The 19,512-nt window shown below is 39.8% G+C and overlaps 1 protein-coding gene across 6 annotated transcripts in view; it reads right to left on the bottom strand.

Annotated features, from left to right (window-relative positions):
• The window catches only part of LOC125227891 (partitioning defective 3 homolog), a 69,806-nt gene that overhangs the window by 3,112 nt on the left and 47,182 nt on the right, over positions 1-19,512 (bottom strand). For 4 of the 6 annotated variants that reach the window (XM_048132284.1, XM_048132282.1, XM_048132283.1 and 1 more), the window contains 16 exons: positions 18,794-18,949; positions 18,323-18,495; positions 17,523-17,725; positions 17,133-17,323; positions 16,300-16,467; positions 15,578-15,808; positions 14,860-15,035; positions 14,068-14,219; positions 13,146-13,680; positions 12,360-12,520; positions 11,850-11,972; positions 9,546-9,669; positions 8,853-8,993; positions 8,301-8,418; positions 6,051-6,118; positions 5,362-5,448 (listed from right to left, as the gene is read on the bottom strand). In XM_048132284.1, the coding sequence (XP_047988241.1) occupies positions 5,362-5,448; positions 6,051-6,118; positions 8,301-8,418; positions 8,853-8,993; positions 9,546-9,669; positions 11,850-11,972; positions 12,360-12,520; positions 13,146-13,680; positions 14,068-14,219; positions 14,860-15,035; positions 15,578-15,808; positions 16,300-16,467; positions 17,133-17,323; positions 17,523-17,725; positions 18,323-18,495; positions 18,794-18,949 (2,807 nt within the window). Of the gene's footprint in view, positions 1-5,361; positions 5,449-6,050; positions 6,119-7,078; positions 7,123-8,300; positions 8,419-8,852; positions 8,994-9,545; positions 9,772-11,849; positions 11,973-12,359; positions 12,521-13,145; positions 13,681-14,067; positions 14,220-14,859; positions 15,036-15,577; positions 15,809-16,299; positions 16,468-17,132; positions 17,324-17,522; positions 17,726-18,322; positions 18,496-18,793; positions 18,950-19,512 lie in introns of those variants that run through there. The other 2 variants (XR_007177236.1, XM_048132287.1) reach the window with 2 other exon arrangements.

The raw sequence follows: 19,512 nt of genomic DNA, 5'->3' as shown, positions 1-19,512 counted from the left end.
CAAAAATAGGCTACGTCAGCCACCTGAGAGCTCACGACCGTCGCTCTCAATAATAAACCAATACCCAGTCGCTGAGGCCGAAACCGGTCGGGACAGGATGATGAGTTAACGAATTTACGAGATAGCAATTTAAGTTATGTAATAAATCTGCAAAATGCTGTTCATAAAAAAGCACCCGAAGCGTCTCACGAATCATCTAAAGTAAATAACTAATCTAAGTTCTGCTGAAGTTTAATAGGACAGGAGCACTTGCTTCTTTAATAGGTACTACTTTTACGAGAACAACCAAACGTTTTATAAATTACATTGACCTAAAGAAGCGATGTTTATCTATTGCAAATTATATTGTACGTTTTATGGTGAAATTAGTTATTGTGTACCTATTTAATAAGAAAGTTATATGAAAAGAAAGCTGTAAAACACCTAGGAAGCTTTTTTAAAATTGGTGCTACCTGTCAAATTGAGTAAAATACTGCTAGTCAATAATATTAAATAAGATCTAAGCCGGCCGTTAACTTATTATATTTATATTAAAAAAACTACAAATGGAATAGAAAAACTGATAAACTGGTCCTATCAGCGCCGCATAGCAACAACGATGTGGTGGCAATATCGCTCGGGCACTAGTAATAAACAGGTGTTACGGGGGGTATATTAAGACATACTGAGAAACTTTGCTATGGGACTAACCAGGAACTAGGACTAGTAAAATCTTGTGAGCCAGGCTACGTAAAATACGCCGCTTTTTGAGAAAGATCTCTTCCCGTAATATTGTTTTAATCTGCGACTGTGGCTGCGATCTATTAATACTCATTAATCGCAGTATCTACAAAAAATTAAGCTTGGAACTGGCTTTACGATTGATTACCTACTTGAGTCAGTAGAGAGGTGAGTCAGTAGAAGTAACTGAATTAATTAGATCGCGGTAAATCTCCACCGGATTAGGCAAGTCATAAGTTCATAGAAATTGTATTAAAATGGAAAATACGCTACAACAGAAATTGTTATGATTTGCAATGTAATAGAATGTAAGCAACACTTATGTATAAATAACGTATATTCATCACATCAGTTTACATAAGTTTAATAAGAAAAATGGTAATTACTTATTACTTAGCGTCAACGATAAGCATGATAACATCACATAGGTACTAACATTTTTTAAATAATTCAACAAAAATGACAAGCAAAGCAAAGACATCTTACCAATGTCAACCATGTCGGCGGGAAGCAGGAAAACAAACAAAATTAATTCTATGATGTAACTTAAGAATCCTTCATTATATTTATGATAGAAAAAAATATGTATCTTATATTTTTTTTATAATTCATGTAAATTATTCATGGATATTGGATACGTAAGTATTCGCGATGTTTTATGTAGCTCTTTTTTTTTTATAAGTACTCCGCCGTGGCAACATGCCGGGATAACGCTAGGAGGATGATGACTACGTCGGTGGCCAACAAGCATACGGTCCACCTGATAGAAAGCGGCCACCGTGACCTATGGACGCCTGCAACTCAATTGGTGTCACATGCGCGTTACCGACCCATCAGTTGTACACTCCCTTCCCTTTTGCTGTGTTAAGTACACTATACATACATGCTCTTTGTAAAAATACTGATTATACGTAAGGATATTGACATGAAATAGCCGGGTTCACACACAGGCACAAAGCGAGGCAATGTACTCGCGCGGCAAACGTCCAATGTGCCTCGGCCAAGGCAGGATGGAGAACACACACCACACACCTCGGCCTAGGCACGTTTGCCGCGCGAGGAATTGCCTCGCGACGTGCCGCGCTCTGTGTGTACAGTCACGGACTTTAATTGTTGAGCCATTTAGACGCCAAACAAAATTTTGTCTGTTTCGCGCCAATACGCAAAGCGCGATAGATGTGCCCAGTATAAACTGGCGCTTCGTTTCGTGAGGCTTCGTGAATGATTCGGCTAGGGAATCCCTGAGCTTGATTATAAGTAATCTAAGGTTTACAATCAAGTTCTGTCAAGTGTAATTTAAGGTAATTGTAATTTCTGAGAAAAGGCGTTACTTTATAATTATATGGCTTTATTAACAAGTGCATTGTCAATAATTCCGTGGACGTAAATTGTAGTGACAGTACATTTTATGTTATATAATTGGTCGGTATGTCGACATTATCCATTTAATTGTTGTTTTTTAACCGCCTTCCAAATCTCAAGGGAAGGGGTTCTCAATTCGTCTGTATGTTTTTATTTTTTTTAATGTTTGTTCCTCGATATCTCCGTCGTTACTGGACCGATTTTGAAATATTTTTTTTTTGATTGAATGTATATGCATACAGATTGGTCCCATTTTTCTCAGAACCCAGTTCTGATGATGGGATCGGTGGGATCCTGGAGAAATCGAGGGAACTCCTCAAATCTGAAAGGCATACATATGGTGATTTTTGTGTTTTTAAAGGATCAGCATGCATTTACGTACGGAACAGTGACATTTGGTGCAGTGGAACTCCTGATGATGGTCAGAATAGAACTCCTCAAATCTGAACGGCACACTTATAGTGACTTTGGTATTTTTATAAGAACAGCATGCACTTACGTCCAGAACAGTGATATTTGGTGCAGTGGAATTGCTGATGATGGTCAGAACGGAACTCCTCAAATCTGAACGGCACACTTATAGTGACTTTGGAATTTTTATAAGAACAGCATGCGCTTACGTCCAGAACAGTGACATTTGGTGCAGTCGAACTGCTGATGAAGAGTGAGCCGCCCCTGGTTAGAGTTCCGTTCTGATAATCATTCTCATCTGTAAGTACTTCAGAATCATCCAAATTTCAAAATTGGTTCAGAAATGACGGAGATATCGAATAACAAACATTAAAAAATATACAGACGAATCGTCATTTATCTTTTTTTTTCTTAAAAATTATTCATCGTCATTTCTGTGTGCAGGTATTTTCTACCAATATTTATTAAAACCTTTTTTTACCTAACCTACACACATTCCTTCTTATCGGTTGTACTCGTATAACTATGAAGTTAGCAAACTATTCTTAGCAACCCTGCATGTAAAAATGTATAGGTACAGTGGTGTTACGATAATATTTATACGGGTACAAACGTGAACGTCACAGGAACGTCACGTGAACGAACATCTTATCAACTGTCTCTGCAAGGAGTTATTTTTAACTAAGAATCTTGCTGACAGTTTCAATAGGTACATTTATAAATAAAAACGTTCACGTGGCTGAGAAACCACAATGGCCATAGAAAAGCTACGGACACTTACACGAATAAGCTACAGGTAACAATGCCTTTAAGCCTTCTGACAACTTAATAGAAACGGTCGAGAGGGGGTTTAATTGCACGTGGGTGTGATATGTGACCACGGACTACACAGACACCGCATTATGAAGCGTTTAGAAACAGCGTGTCTCCAGTAATATGTACAATTTTACTAGTAAAATTTGTAGTTTACTAGTATAATTTGTATTTTACTAGTAAAATTTGTATTTTACAAGTAAAATTTGTATTTTACAAGTAAAATTTGTATTTTACAAGTAAAATTTGTATTTTACCACAGAATATATAAAAGTAAAGTACAGAAGGCTCACTCTCAACAACCTATCAACGAACTGCATGCGACATTGAGTTCTATTGCGCAGCGTGAAGGTTGTCAAACTTTATGGGCCGTCGAAATGTATGGAAGAAACGCGAAGTGAGCTACCCCTGATTTTACAAGTAAAATTTGTATTTGAGGAATGTTCCATACAAATTTCACCCCCCTCCCATTTTAGGGGTGTAGAAAGAGACGAAAAGTAGCATATAACACTCTCCATCTTCAACTAACTTCGCTTAAAAAATCACGTCAATTCGTAGCTCCGTTTTGCCGTGAAAGACGGACAAAGAAACAGAAACACATAGTACATCCCGTTATTTAACGCTCATTTCGGCTAAAATAGTGATACTAAATCGTATTGTGTGGTGACTTTCAGTTGGCTTAAATGCTCCGTCTAGTAGTTGAGGTGGTCTGTGTATGTGAATTTACCTCACCGCGCTTATATTTTCTCCTTATCCTACATTATGAAAGCAACCTTGTGGTAAAGATGTAAAGTTGGTATTTGAATACAATGTCGGGATATAATACGAGAATAAGAAAGTTATAAGGCGATAATTTGTTCCATGCCTGTAAGTCTGGATGGAGGAAATTTATTTTGAGCAAAGTGAAATCTATTTTTAGCGTCGTATTTCTGTTAACGTTACCGCCTTGTTTCAAAGATAAGCGGTATTAGGTATCTTATTGTATATTGTTCCTTCTTAAATCAAAATCAAAATAATTTATTCAGCAAATAGGCCACAGGGGCACTTTTACACGTCACATGTACATATTTAGAAAATATTTAAAATTGAATTGAAATTACAATTGATACTATTATATACTAATTCTAAGTTTTAACTAAAGTTAACTCTATACAATTAATTAGAGATGTAGAAGGTCTCTAAATGTCGAATTACAACCAAGAACTACACTAAATATAAAAAGTACAAATACAAAAAAAAAGTCTAAAATTACTTTAGAGGTGCAAATGACTCTAAATGTCACAACTAAAGATGAAATGTATACTTAATCTATTTCTCCTTAGAGATGTATATGGTCTCCAAGAGTCAAAATCATATATTTAAAATATTCACTAAAAGAAAGGAAACAAACGACAACCGAACAAAGTGTCCTAATTTAATAAAAAATAGAATTAAAGTTATTAAGTTATAACAGCCCCAGTAAGCTTAAACAGCCCGGTCTTCACAGACTTACATGATTTGTTGGAGATTTTGTGTAGATACCTAGACATAGGCAAGCATCTTCTTTTTGTGCAAAATAGAACCTGCGGCATAACCCACCACGCTACTTTAATACCTAATTAGTAAAATTAAGGGCCGACTCACACCGAAATGGCAGCCACCGACAGCGGCCGGCAGAGGAAATTTTATCCTTTATCTACAAATTTTAAAAATACCAGCCTACACCTAAGACCTTTTTTTACCTATTTCAGTTTCCGTTTTAGGTATGTTTATATTATATTTTTGAGAACTATCAATTTATAAAAAAAAGCTACGACAAAATTACATTGCGGCTGACTAACATAAATACTTGATATAAGAGTTTTGAAGACCTAAATAAACTCTCAATATATACCTACTTAAATATTGTTTGTTACTTGTAATTAAATGCGATATTTTTCTGACAGTGCATTAATCCATATAAATGTTTATCAATAAGTATACCTAAATTTGTATCTGTAGTCGATACCTTGTACTTACTTAAGAATCTATATGTATAAGTATATCTCAAAAATAAAGGTAAAAGTGTATATTTACCTCTCTTCCTCGACTTTGGCCCTCTGCGCATGGACCTGCCGCCTCATCTGTCCTATTTGCACCTCGCTCAACTTTTCACGCCGCGCGCTGCAAAAACGCTTCAATATTTACTAACACCATCACTATAAAAACATACTATGCGACATCTGTAACTTTCACACAAGCGTTCTTGAGATTTATTTACTTTTAAGGGCAAATAAAGACGACGGGGAAAATGTTTTCAATATTTGAACCTTTTAGTGGATGGGATTTGTTTACTGTACGTCGTTTGAATTTGAGTTCGGGGTAGAAGGTTTCGTCAGTAAAATTGTAAGTTATTTGTACCTACCTAAAGGTCCACGTAGCACTTATTTTATTGTTCACCTTAATTCAGGAAATAGTAGTGATTTTTAAAATTCGAAGATAAAAATAAATCATAGCATTATAGCATATATTGTCCCAAACAAATGCAGCGAATAACAAAAACACAGGGGCGGTAGTTTATCGTCCCATAAAAAAACGTCTTTTTTAGTGACAAGATTAGCTTGAACGTCTATAAATGTGAGTACATTGTAATAAAGGGTTATTTATACTGCCTAAATACTCAATTATTTCACAGACGTCTTCAATAAAAAAAAGGAATAATGAAAATCTTTGTTCCATGCCTACGTAAATATATGCACAGCCTTATTACAATTACGGTTACTTACTTAAGGTTTTGTTGGATTTCGTCGTAGTTGACGTAGTGGCCGGTTGGTCCCCAGGCACTTTCCATTCCCTGCGGAAATTTATTCCAAATTAATACTGTGATTCATTATTTAGGGGAGTTGTTCCAAGCTAGGTACAATTCAGAAAATCTTTTCTAATATAGGCCAAAAAATATTCAATAATACCACACCTATAAAATATTCAAGATGTAACAAAAGCAGTGGCGATCCGTTTAAGTGAATATTCGGTATTTTATTCTACTTTCGAAGAAGTACAAGGAAGAAAAATTGAGGCGTAGCAGGTGCCATAGCCGAATGGCATTTTTGCGACACGAAACGAAAACGAAACGCCGAGAAAGGTAGTCTGGCTCTGTCGCGCCAATACGCAAGAGCGATAGAGATAGATATCTACGAGCGTTTCGTGTCTTTCGTGAGCGTTCGACTACGTACCCAGATCGCACAAGTTAGCCAGCCGTCCATACATTAATATTTTTTGGTTATTTTTTTACCTTTGATTTTTTTTACACCTTATTTTTTTGATTGTAATTAGCTTGAAACAACTCATAGCAGTCAAACACACATAAAAGCATTGTTTTGACATTGATCATTATGAAATTTAATTAACACACGTGTATTTTAACTTATTACTATATGTTAAACAGTAAGTGTGAAATATAGGAACCGTGTTTATGATCGAAGCAAAGTTTTAATCATGATAATTAATGTTCGCAGGATGGTTAAGTGCCTTAGTTTGCTAGTTTGTTAGTTCCTGTACGATTTGTTATGTTATGTTGTGATTTGTTAGTTACAATTTTCGGGAGCGAGTTAAATGTTACTTAGTAATTTAATCTAAGAATTTTAATGATGTTGGTAAACATTGAGCATCCAATACTATTTGTATTTATTTAATTCGCTCCAATTTGTAGCTTTAATAACTAAGTGCACAAAATTATTGTACGATTTTTTATAAGTATCTGAATTTTGCAATGCGTTGAAGCGACAAAAAGCTAAACTAAATAAATTCTACAAACGCTCTTAAACTTGAGTAGTTAAAAACCCGCATCCACAGATTACGCTGTCGAAAAGTTGCTTTTATTAACAGTGCACACAAAACCAACACAATTATATTTATTTGTTAAAAAAAAACAATATATCCATACATGTAAATTGTATAGTGTACAATACTTTTGACTACTATATAGCTAAAGTACCCAAACTAAGTTTATTGTGAGGTACGAGTATACAAAGGTGGTCTGTTTTGCAAGATATCTACTGTTAAGTCACCAATACAAAGAATCTCTACGATTGAGATACAAAGAAAGACCAAAGAAGGGCAGAATGATTTACTGAGCCAGTTAAACATTATACCTCTGCCACACTATGCTCCTCGCGCTTCCGCGGTGTTGCCCTCTCCGCTCCGGCCATGCACTGCCCTACTCTGGCGCGCGATTCTCGCACTAGGTTGTTGCCGGCCCTTTGACTCGCGCCAAAAACAGACAGAATAGGGAGCGGTGGGCATGACGAGGAGCTTAACGAGCGGCATGACGAGTAGCGCGGCCACACTATGCCTCTGTCTATTTCCCATGCCGCTCGTGGAGTATATGGCAGAGGTATTACGGCCGCTGAAAACATGGGGCCAACGGTTGGACCAACCCTTGGTGGAACCCCTTGGCCAAGCGTGTAGAGGGCTACTTGGCCGTATGTTGGCAGTTGGCGCTAGCGCTGGCCGGCCAACCGACTGGTGTCGGTTTTTTGTCCACACATCAAAGGATCTTGGCGCCAATGGCCAACTGTGTTTACACGTTGGCGCCTCATTCAGTTTGTCGTCAGCCGTCAGAGAGGACAGTAGTGAGAGATTTACGAAAATAATAAGTTTATCTATACCAATAATAGTGTTGATTTTAGGAAATACAATACCCTTGCAATTTTTTTATGTATTGCCTAAAAAAGATAAATGTGCTTATCAGAATATTCAAAAAATTGTTAATATTTCAGATAATTTAATTTTATCACGAGGTTATTATTTATTAATTAAATTTTGTTGACAACGTGAATGACCTAGAATTATCTAGCCTTTTCCATTCTACGTCCATCCTGTATGAAGGGCCAGTGCCAAGTGATTGGTTCACCAATGTGTAAACAGCGACTCTTATTTTGGCCAAGGGGTTCCACCAAGGGTTGGTCCAACCGTTGGCCCCATGTGTACAGCGGCCATTAGGTTTAGTGTGTATTGTGGCTGTGGTTGGTACTTACTTGGTGCGTGGGCGCTGTTCTTGCAGGCGGCGCGCGGTACGGCGGCGCGCCGTGCGCGTGCGCGTTCGCACGCTCGGAGCGCTCCCCGCTGCTCTGCCGCGAGTGGTGGATCTCGGGCCTGGTATATAAACAATGTAAAATAATTGCTAACAAAGTCGATGGGGTGGGGCAAATCCTGACTGGGGGGCCATTGTAACTGATCCATTTTTTCCATTATTACACTATCAAGTTGAGTTCCACATGTACTGATCACGCGTGCCATGTATAACCAGTGGACAGACAGTGGACTATTAATAATGCAACCATTGTAAAACATGGTAAAAAAGTTTGGTAAAATTTCACAAACACCTCTAATTGAGATATTAAATTACGTTTCTCGAAAGTGACATCCGAAGCCCATCGATTTCGAGAACATTTTAACTCCCATATCTACGTTAGCGATATCATCATTATCATAGTATCAGCCTTTAATAGCCCACTGCTGAGCATAGGCCTCTCTTCTAGCGGTATACAATAGACTAATATTACTACACGTATTTTTAGTTTACTCACTTGTTATGCGTAGTTTCTTCCAATCTCTCCTCTCGGTTGTGCCGCTCTAGCGCTTCCCTCGATAGAGACTTCTCCGATGCTCGGCCTGGTTGAGATCTCCCGTATATTTCCGTTTCCGGCTTTTTGTGGGGTTTGCCGATTCTGTTTAAATTTAAAATACATTTTAAATCTACTAATTACATTTTTGGTAACGAAGCGGTTTGTGAAACTGAAAATGGAAACCGATAAATACTTAAGCCTCCGCCACACATAAAGCGTTTTGATAGCGTAGCGGAATGCGCGCTGAATGCGCTCGCAATCCGCTCGCATTCCGCGCTCGTTAGTTCCCACCGGCGTCCGCTGGGCGCAACGCCAACGTCTGGCGCACCGCTATCAATGTGCTCCGCTAACGCTACGCTCTCAAAACGTGCATGTGTGGCCGAGTTTTTTTTTATTCAAGAAATAATTGAAACGTTACCTACTAATCTCTCGAGCGAAGCTACACGTCATTCATCTCTGATCTTCAATGCTACTACATAACAAAAGTAATGGCGTCGCGACACGTCGCAAGATTCCAGCTGAGTTAAGACACCAGTTTATATTCGGTGTCATACTGGATACTTACACGGTACTAGAGATGGAAAATAAAAAAGGCTTTCTTGATGTTTTTAGTAACTACTTTTTAAAGTTAAGGAAAATTTCCAAAGGTCATACCTTAACATATTGGAGAGCGACTTGAGCAGGCCGGGCTTCTTGTGCGACAGCGAGGACTGCTGCGGCGAGCCGCGCACCATGCCCTCGGGCCCGCGCCCGCCGTCCGTCAGCCAGTGCTTCAGCGCTGACGACACACGGATAGTTACAGGTGGATAGAGTGGGTGACGTCATTTACTAGCCCCGATGCATATATTTTCGTCTAGTCAGACCATTTTTTGAGGTTCTCCTTTTTGTACAAAAATAATGTCTTAGTTCAATAATCATTAATGTTTAATACTAACTAATACTAATCTAGTTTATTTTTTATGGCAGTACTGTACAATAACTAAATCTAAATACAAGAAATGACGATTTTTATTTTATCTTTTTTACATGACTGATGTAAGGCGGCCCATGGAAAGTAACTAAGTTCTGCTAATAAACTAAAAACAAATCTTAAAGCCTTTGCATGCAGAACTGCTATAGGAGAGGAGAACGTGATTAAATAAGTCAACATTTTTTAAAGTTCTTTTTTTTAACAATATAAGTCACATGCAACTTTATTTTACAATCGAAATAAACTATATTAGAGTATTATTAAATTAAAACGGGACTTAATCGCGTAAAACTTACGTTTTATATTTAACCCGACGTTTCGGACATGACATTACGTCCGTGGTCACGGGTAGACTGGCTGGGAGTTGTATCAACATCTTCTAGCTGTACGAGTTTTTCGAACTACCCGCACTTGATTGTCACGAATTGTGTGTTGATTGTTAACGTAAGTTTTACGCGATTAAGTCCCGTTTTAATTTAATAATATGAGTGAAGATCGTGTTAGTTTAAATCAATATATATTAGAGTACTTTTATAATTCTCATTACTGGGTCGTGATATACCTACATGTGTCAACGTTAGTAGAATAAACAAAATATTTCTGTATTATTAGAGAACTCTACTGCATCGGGGCTAGTACAAGGTTAAAAGCTCGGCGCGCATTCCGTCCGCTTACGCTACGCTATCAAAACGCTTTATGTGTGCCGGAGGCTTAAATGAAATCAAGCGGGTGAAACATATTACCAGGCACTCGGGCAGAGAGACGGTGGCCGTTTTCAGACAAGAGAAGGGCCTGGCTGGCGCCCTCCGTCCGTTGGCTCGTTAAATGTACATATACGTAAAATCGCAAGTCACTTTTGAAATATTTGCACTTGTCATTTCAAATATTTGTAATCAGCAGGCCTCGGATTATTTTTCGCATGGTAAGACGAAAGAAAACTATGGAGTCGATATTAAAACTAAACTTTAATTCATATTCATACTCATACTCACCAATTTTCTTAGTCCCGTAATACTTTTGTCCCTTGTGCAGGTTGACAGATCGAAAATGTTAATCGAAAATTAATCTTAATTACTGAATGTCATTAAAATTATTTATGTGGTGTGATTTGGGAAGCCTTTTGCTTGGTAAAGGGTTACATTTACCCTGTAACTATATCAAATTAGTTACTATTTTGTTTGGTTCAAACTACTTTGTTGCGGTAAACGTAATGCTAAGTACTAGCTGATTTATCAAAAATCATTTGCATGTCAATGTCATGTCAATCATTCACGACGCGATGTGTCACTTAATTATTTATTGCAATCGGTGCGTGCAATAATTACGTAAACAATTATGTCTGATCCGCAAGTTTCTGCAATTTTATACTGGATAGAACCTTACAAAGATCTAAAATACGATCATGAGAAATGTGTTACTAGTACTTAGCATTACGTTTACCGCAACAAAGTAGTCTGAACCAAACAAAATAGTAACTAATTTGATATAGTTACAGGGTAAATGTAACCCTTTACCAAGCAAAAGGCTTCCCAAATCACACCACATAAATAATTTTAATGACATTCAGTAATTAAGATTAATTTTCGATTAACATTTTCGATCTGTCAACCTGCACAAGGGACAAAAGTATTACGGGACTAAGAAAATTAGTGAGTATGAGTATGAATATGAATTAAAGTTTAGTTTTAATATCGACTCCATAGTTTTCTTTCATCTTACCATGCGAAAAATAATCCGAGGCCTGGTAATCAGGCAGGCAAGCATGGTAGCGCGATAAATGATATAACCTCAGGCCGTCCCTATCGCACTATTCGTAAGTGCGACCATGCTATCCGTGCAGGATATCGTAATGTTTGCATTGACACCAATTTAAGACATGAGTCAAATTCGATTTCTAGAAAACTTTTCTAAAAACAGACGCTCTACTAAGTATTAGACCCTACCACTTATTTTGAAATACTTAACTCAAACATAAAATGAATACTAACGTGGATGCGCTCGCGCGTATATCGGTTCGTTCCGCGGGTTCCTTTGGTTTTCCTGTATCGCTGTTTGTAGGGACTCTAAACTAGACGACTTCCGCATTCCCAGTGAAGGTCCCACTTGTAATGCTGTAAATAAATTTTAAACGTTAATTGTCATCTATAACCTTATGACGGATTATAACCTTAATGGCAAAAATGTCATTTATGTTAAGTGTGCTTGAATAATGTACCTATGTAGATATTATTTTTGGCAAATAAACGATTTGATTTGTTATATTAACTACAGTTGTATTCTCAAACTGGTAAAATGCCTCGAGGATTTAAAGAGGTGTGTATCTCATCCTTTTTTAATCATTTTTTAATGTCCTGACCATGACAACTAAGGGCGTAGTACCGAGTACCTATATATTATATATGCACAACCCGTGCAGTAAGTTGATACTTACAATTTATCACCCGCGGCTAACTAAAAGTGTGGTTTGAAGATTCAGTGGTTTAGGTAGATGTACTCACAGTGCTGTGCCTTGATCTCCTTGATCTTCTTGTAGGTGCCGGTGGTCTTGGCGTCCATGGCGGCGTGGCGTTTCTCCGACATGGAGCGGCGTCCTACGGCGTCCCGACTGAAGCCCGCTCCGCTTTCGCTGCCTGATTCGCCGGGGCCGCTTGTGCTTCCTCTGTAACAGTCAATACTATGTTGAATATACAGAAGTCATTTCACTTTAGGCACTGGTCCTACCGCGAGCTAGTAAGCTATGAGCTATCGGCTATAAAAACAAACAAAAGATATTACGCACTCCCGTGCAAATGAAAGAGACACGGCGGTTTTGATAGCTCACCGCTGGGCGAGTAACTATAAACATCGCCGTGTCTCTTTTATTTACACGGGAGTGATTATCTTTTGTTCGTTTTTATAGCCGGTAGCTCATAGCTTACTAGCTCGCGGTGGGACCAGTGCCTAAGCCAAGCGGGCTACGCGGCGTCATAAAAAATACACCCTGATTACGGTTTTGAAGAGAGTTCAAAGCACCTATTAATGTTAAACGTAAATATTGATGCAATGCATAAAAATGTAGATCCTCAGTGAATATTTCCCAAATTATGGAAAATAACTTCACATCCGAGCATTTACTTTACCCCGATTTTGGCACCTGGTTACCGCACTTATTGCAGTACCAAGTGTGGCGTAATAAATGGGGCCAGCGAAAATTGATAAACTATAACATTACGAGATAGTGCACAGCGCAAAGCCTATATTCATGCAGGTTAAGATATACTCGTATTTCGGAAGAAAATAAGTACCTCGTGGTGGTTCCATAGTCTTCTTCAATAATAACATTATGGTGCGCTGGCGGCGACCTCGACATATGAACATGTCCCACATTCGGCCTGAAATGACCATTCGTCACCGGCGCGTCCAGTTGCGTCGCCATATAGTAACTCTCGTTCCTTAGACCAGTCAGTCTATCTATAACCGGATTCCAACCGTCTAGCCGACTCCATTCGAAGCTATCTCTTTTAGGATCATGAGGAACCGTATCTTTCTCTCTTTCTAAATACCCTTTGCTATCATCGGATTGGTTGGAGACCCAGCTCGTGTTATTATTTATTGTGATTATGGACGCGTGTTTCTTGCTGCCTCTGTGTTCGTTGTCTATGCTCCGGTCTTTGTGGTTGTCGAATTTGTTCTGGTTGTAGTCGGTGGGTTTGTTTTCCTTGTCGGTGTTGTATATGACCGTGTTGAAGTTCTGGGAGCTGTTGTTTTCGACGCTGTTGGTGGATTCGTTGCCGTTGGGCGGCGTGTCGTCTTTCCATCGAGCCAGGCTGTCCATACTATCTGCGATACAAATGTTGAAAATGAGCTCTGAGGTGAAAGGTGGGGTATTCTAGATGTTACTCTTCAGGATTCCATATCATTAATATACGACGACAGAGAGAGATTGGGAAAACAGAACCGTGAGTGTCTAAGGAAATAGTATACAGAAACTTTTCTTTGAGCAGCTTTTTTCCTAAGATTTCATGTCAATTTTAAGTTTCATCGATGACTGTGATCGGTTTTAATGAACATATTTTTAAAATGTAATTTTGACGATGACATCCACCATTGAACTACGGCTGCTGTACAAGTTTAAATTTACTCACTATTTCCGTTACATATTTTTTTTATTAACTAATAACATGAAACAGCGAAAATATCCTGGTCACGGCACCACTGAAACATTACCTGTCCTTCTAGCGATGGTGAGTGAGATGCTGCCGCGAACGCTGGGCCTCGCGTGCAGTAGGGCGCGCCGGAGTGTCTCCATGGCCTCGGCGTTGGACTGCCCCACTAGCGACACACCGTTTACGCTCAGCAGCTGGTCGTTTGTATGTAATCTGAAAACGAAAGAAAAATGTAGAATTACTTATATTTACATACATAGGTACAATCACGCCTGTATACCATAAAGGGGTAGGCAGAGCATATGAAACCACTCCAGATACAGTGCCACTACCACTCTTAGCAAATAAGGGGTTGAAAGAAAACGAAACTGTGACATTGCAGTGACAGGTTGCCAGCCTCTAGCCTACACCACTATTTAACCCAATAACTCACAGTCGAATTCTACGACACCCACGGGACGAAAGGATGGTAAAATTCTCAACCCGTTACCACACGCGACTTATACTTAGTTTACTTATATTTTATCTACCATTATTTTCGATCATGATAAGGGTCGCAATGTTGATATAGTGTATTTTCATCGCCTATCACCTGTATATGGCGAATAATGTCTCATATGATAAAATTCTGACCATGCTTACGTCCGCTACATGCCTTCATTATACGCCTACCCTTATCCCAGTCATTTGGGGTCGGCGCGCTTATTACTCCTCCATATCTCACTATCGTCCGTCATCTCATCATCCACTTGCTTTCGCTTCGTATCATGTCTCACACAGTCCATATCACATTATATTACTAGGTGGCGATTTCATTACGTCTACCTAAGTAGATGTACATTTTTTTTCTTACCTGCCATCTCTAGAAGCGGCACCGCCGTGTAGCACTGACTTGATGAAGATGCCGAGATCTTGAGGATCCGTGCCCACGGTGACTTTGCCTTTGACGCTGATGCCAAGCCCAGCCTTTTCGGAGTCGTGAACAGGTACGTCTAACCGAAGGATCAGACGATTTCTTAAACTAAGGATCTGAAAATGAAAGAACAAAGAAATGCAATGAAATATACAGAGAACTAGTAGTAGGAGTGATACACTTAATTATACAAAAATAAAAACACATATACAGGAAAAAAAATAACACACACAGAGAACTAGTAAAGTGCAAAAAACATAAGTTAAACTAAAAAGGGGGACTTAAGTCTTATAATGTCTTCCAAAGAGTAAAGCTCGTATGAGATAATCACAAAGAAAAAGCATTGAAAACATGAAAAGAAATTCAATTAAAATTCTCTTTAAATAACATCAAAGGTAAGGCCAGCATGGGTACTAAGTAGAGCCCCAATCTATTTCTTGCATGAGAGGAGGCCACAGCTCAACCGTGGGATATATAAAGATTAAGGGCCTATTTCAGAATCTCCAGTTAAAGCTATCTGTCAAATAAAGAATTACACGCTCTCTTTCTTCTGGCAGGTGAAAGAAAGAAAAAGTATTTTTTTTCTGCCAGACAGCTTTAACTGGAGATTATGAAACCGGCCGTAAGATTAATAATTTGGTACATTTACTTCACTTACAGAGTTAGAACTAGAATTCAAAGCGTCCTGCAGCGAGGTGTCCTGGTCTTTGATGAGGTCGTCCTTGGAAGAGCTCTTGGGTATCCTGCCCCGAGTTGAGCCCTGGTTGATGGCGTTCACTATACTAGACACTCTCCCGTTCTCACCGATGTCTACAGGTTTGGATTGGCCGTTGGGCGTGCCTATCGCCTTTTCAGTGAATTTTTGGGGACTCTGTTGGGGCTCAACCCTCTGTAAAGAATATTTATTAAGTGTCAGTCGCTAATTAAAATTACATTTTAGCTCCATGATAAACTATTTATTCATCATCATATCAAGTTTATTTAACGTGAGTCCAGGGGCCCATTTCTCGAAGCTACAAGTTACAATTTACAAGCGGTAGTCAATGTCTTATATGACAAGTTGGAAAGAGACTTCCGCTTGTAACTTGTAACTTTCAGTTTTGAGAAATGGGCCCCAGTTATCAGGTTTCTGATGGACTATGACGGCCAGAGTTTTAAATATTTCCTATTAAATAAGTTATTACGTTTAAAAATCGTGGAACTTTGGAACAAATAAGATTTTTTTTCTATGACAATGCTGATAATCCATATGCATAAAGGAATTTCACACTGAATACTGCATGGATTACTGATTAGTACACGAAAACGCAAGTCGTGCTAGACATATCTTTCGTGGCCACTTATTCGAAAATACTTAAAGTCAAGAAGGATTTATCATACCTGTGTTCTGCTGACAGGCCGCTGCACCACGATGTCAACAGTGGAGTCGGTGGGCGTGTTCCTCAGCAGCGACACCACCTGTTGCTGCGTGAGGCCGGAGACGGACACGTTGTTGACGGACACTAGCCGGTCTCCGGCGCGCAACCGGCCGTCCGTTACCGCCGCACCCTGTCAATTTGACGAACTAAATATATCAAATCAAATCAAAAAGCATTTATTTCGAACAAAAGTCCATATTTTGTTAGTAATACATTATAACACTAGGTTAGGGTTACACATTATAGATCTAGGGTTAGTAAAGAAACATAAAATTAAAATTAATATAAATTTACACACATTGGGGCATGTAGCAACGGTGAGTCCCACCGGTCAGCCAACGTGCAATATGACAAATAAAAAAACTGTTCAGTCAGGCAAGCACGGTCACGTGAGAAACTATATCCTTTTCGAACTATTTGTAAGTGTGATAGGAACGCACCGATATGCCATAAAATTTATCACACTAGTGTGCTCCCGCAGGTTTACTCCGCGTCAGCTACTCATTATTATAAAATGTCCAAAAACAATTAGTGAATTACTTGCTAATAGTATGTGAGCAGTAAACCTATTGAGTTTGTGTTTGACGTCGTAGGCTTGCTGCTTTCTTGGTCGGAAGTCCAATTTTTGATCCCATGTGTATTGCATCTCACTTTTTCGTAACCAATTTGGGAGAAGCAAGAGCAAGTGTCTACACACTGGATCAAAGATTGGACAGGTCTTGAGAAATATTTTGCGTTGCCTGTGAAGGCGAGCAGCATTCTTTGACCCATTTAGACTATGGAAAGGTGAGTTACCTTAGGAAGAATATTCTTAATGTAGATAGGACAGTGTCCGCCCGTCGGGTTGTCCCTGGTGGTGATTGTGAAGCCTAGTCCCTTCTCGCCTTTCACGAGCGTGACGGAAACATTCTGCGTTGCTGTTGCTGGTTTGCTGCTCGGGCTCACTGGGACTTCTTGGCCGGATATCGCGCGTTCCGTGCTGCCCACTGGAATGAACAGCATGGGTTTAACTTAATATGAAGATATTTTAAGACCTGAGTCTAAATTATATAGGATTACAAAGCTAGATATGTTATTAACACCGTCACATCATATCTTCTACTAGGATAACTCACTCGAACTGTCCTATCCGAGAGCTTTCATCTCACATTTCGAGACAAGAGTTCTGAATGACTAAGGACTTACCCTCGGGTAAGAGATCAAGTGGGCGCTCCTGCGGATGCACGCTGGCGACATTGTTGACCCCGGACACCCATCGCAACATGTCTTCTACTCGGTGGTTGTCGCCCGACGTGTCCTGGCCGAGGGGCTCTCTTCTCGCGTCGCGGGGCAAGCTCTTGCTGCCGTAGCTCTGCACTCTGTCGGCCGCGTCTAGCCATACTCCACTCCTGAAAGGAAAGATAAACAATTTGATTAACCTCGAGAATACTTAAAAGCTCGGCCACACATGCGCGTTTTGAGAGCGTAGGCGAAGCGTTAGCGGAGCGTCAGCGGGGCGCAATGATAGTGGTGCGCCGGAAGAACGCTGGCGTTGCGCCCAGCGGACGCCGGCGGGAACTAACGAGCGCGGATTGCGAGCGGAATGCGCGCGGATTGAGAGCGGAACGCCAGCGTTCGTCCGGCGCACCGCTATCATTGCGCTCCGCTAACGCTACGCTATCAAAACACTTTATGTGTAGCGGAGGCTTTAGGTACGCAAATACGCAGCTATCTTACTAATGCCTATCCACACGTCGTCTCGGAGCATTCATACGTGACACATGTAAAGCGATGCACATGGGAGTAATGTGGAAATTTGCAGCCAGTTGAACAGCATATTAGGGTTGATCATTGCTGATACTAATTTATTATTTAGAAGCTAATTAAAATATTCACTAAGGTGCCTTTGTAAATGTTTCGTTAAGTGAACATATTCCATTCTTCTTAATAAGAGTTCCAAAAGGCATAAAATCACTTAAAATTAGACAGAACTTTGGTACACTTACCCCGGTCCAGAGAATTGCATGGAGAGCCTATTGGTTTGTCGCTGGAAGTGTCCGGAGCTGAGTCTGTCAGGGTCGGGCGGCCGGCCATCCGGCAAAGGATGCACTTTCTGTGTTGTTCTGTTGTCGTCCCGGCAGACTACCGCTGCTGACCAGCGTTTCGTCTGCTCTGTGGCCTGGAAATAAAACATGCGATGTTAATACAGCATAATTTTATGCAAACTTGGTGTAAAGACAGAGTCTTATACATGTAATAGATAGGTAAAGATACGTAAATTCAAGAACAGATACTACGAATGCTTATCCACTGATTGGTTGTCCGTCTTGGGACCAGATTATCCGTCTTCTTTAGCTTTATTCCAGTATCGTTTTCCATTCTTGCGGTAAGTTCTGCGCGCCAGAACCCCTACAACTGCCAACTGCTTAGCCTGGTAATGGTATCATGCTCGAAAAATATTTTCACAATAATATTACCGTTCGTTGAGGAGGTAAGGTGTCCTGGTGCAAGGTGGGTTCACTGCCGCGCCGGACCTGCAGTCCGTTGGCGCCGTCTTCAAGGTCCGCCGCTCCCACCTCCACGCACGACTCGGAGTTGGGCACACGCATACTGCCGCCGACGCCGCCGCCGCCCTGGAAACGAAATTTAAAATAGTAAGGTTAATATTAATACAGTGATGTTGAGCCTGCCAAACTTGACAGCAATAAGAAGCTAGCCTGGCAGCTTGAACACGTCATGCACACTTAAAAGTCTTTGCTACGGTGACGTCGTTGATAGGGTCGCCACCTTCCCGAATGAAGGCTGAGGGAGGCGATGGCTGAGCGGCATGTCTTAGATACGCGTCATACTCGTGAACGGGTGCTGTCTGTGAAGACCGGTCTGTTTAAGCTTGCTGGGGCTATTATACCTAATTAGTAACTTTAATTCTGATTTATATTACATTAGGACACTGTTCGGTTCTCGTCTGTTTCCTTTCTTTTAGTGAATATTTTAATTATATGATTTTGACTCTTGGAGACCCTACACATCTCTAAGGAGAATTAAATTAAGTATACATTTTATCTTTAGTTGTGACATTTAGAGTCATTTGCATCTCTAAAGTAATTTTAGACTTTTTTATATTTGTCCTTTCTATATTAAGTGTTGTTCTTCGTTGTAATTCGACATTTAGAGACCTTATACATCTCTAATTAAT

The sequence above is a fragment of the Leguminivora glycinivorella genome, chromosome 7 (genome assembly GCF_023078275.1).
Source record: "Leguminivora glycinivorella isolate SPB_JAAS2020 chromosome 7, LegGlyc_1.1, whole genome shotgun sequence".
Classification (NCBI taxonomy): domain Eukaryota; kingdom Metazoa; phylum Arthropoda; class Insecta; order Lepidoptera; family Tortricidae; genus Leguminivora; species Leguminivora glycinivorella.
The sequence above is the reverse complement of the archived record's forward strand: the minus strand, read 5'-3'. Positions and strand labels throughout refer to the sequence as shown.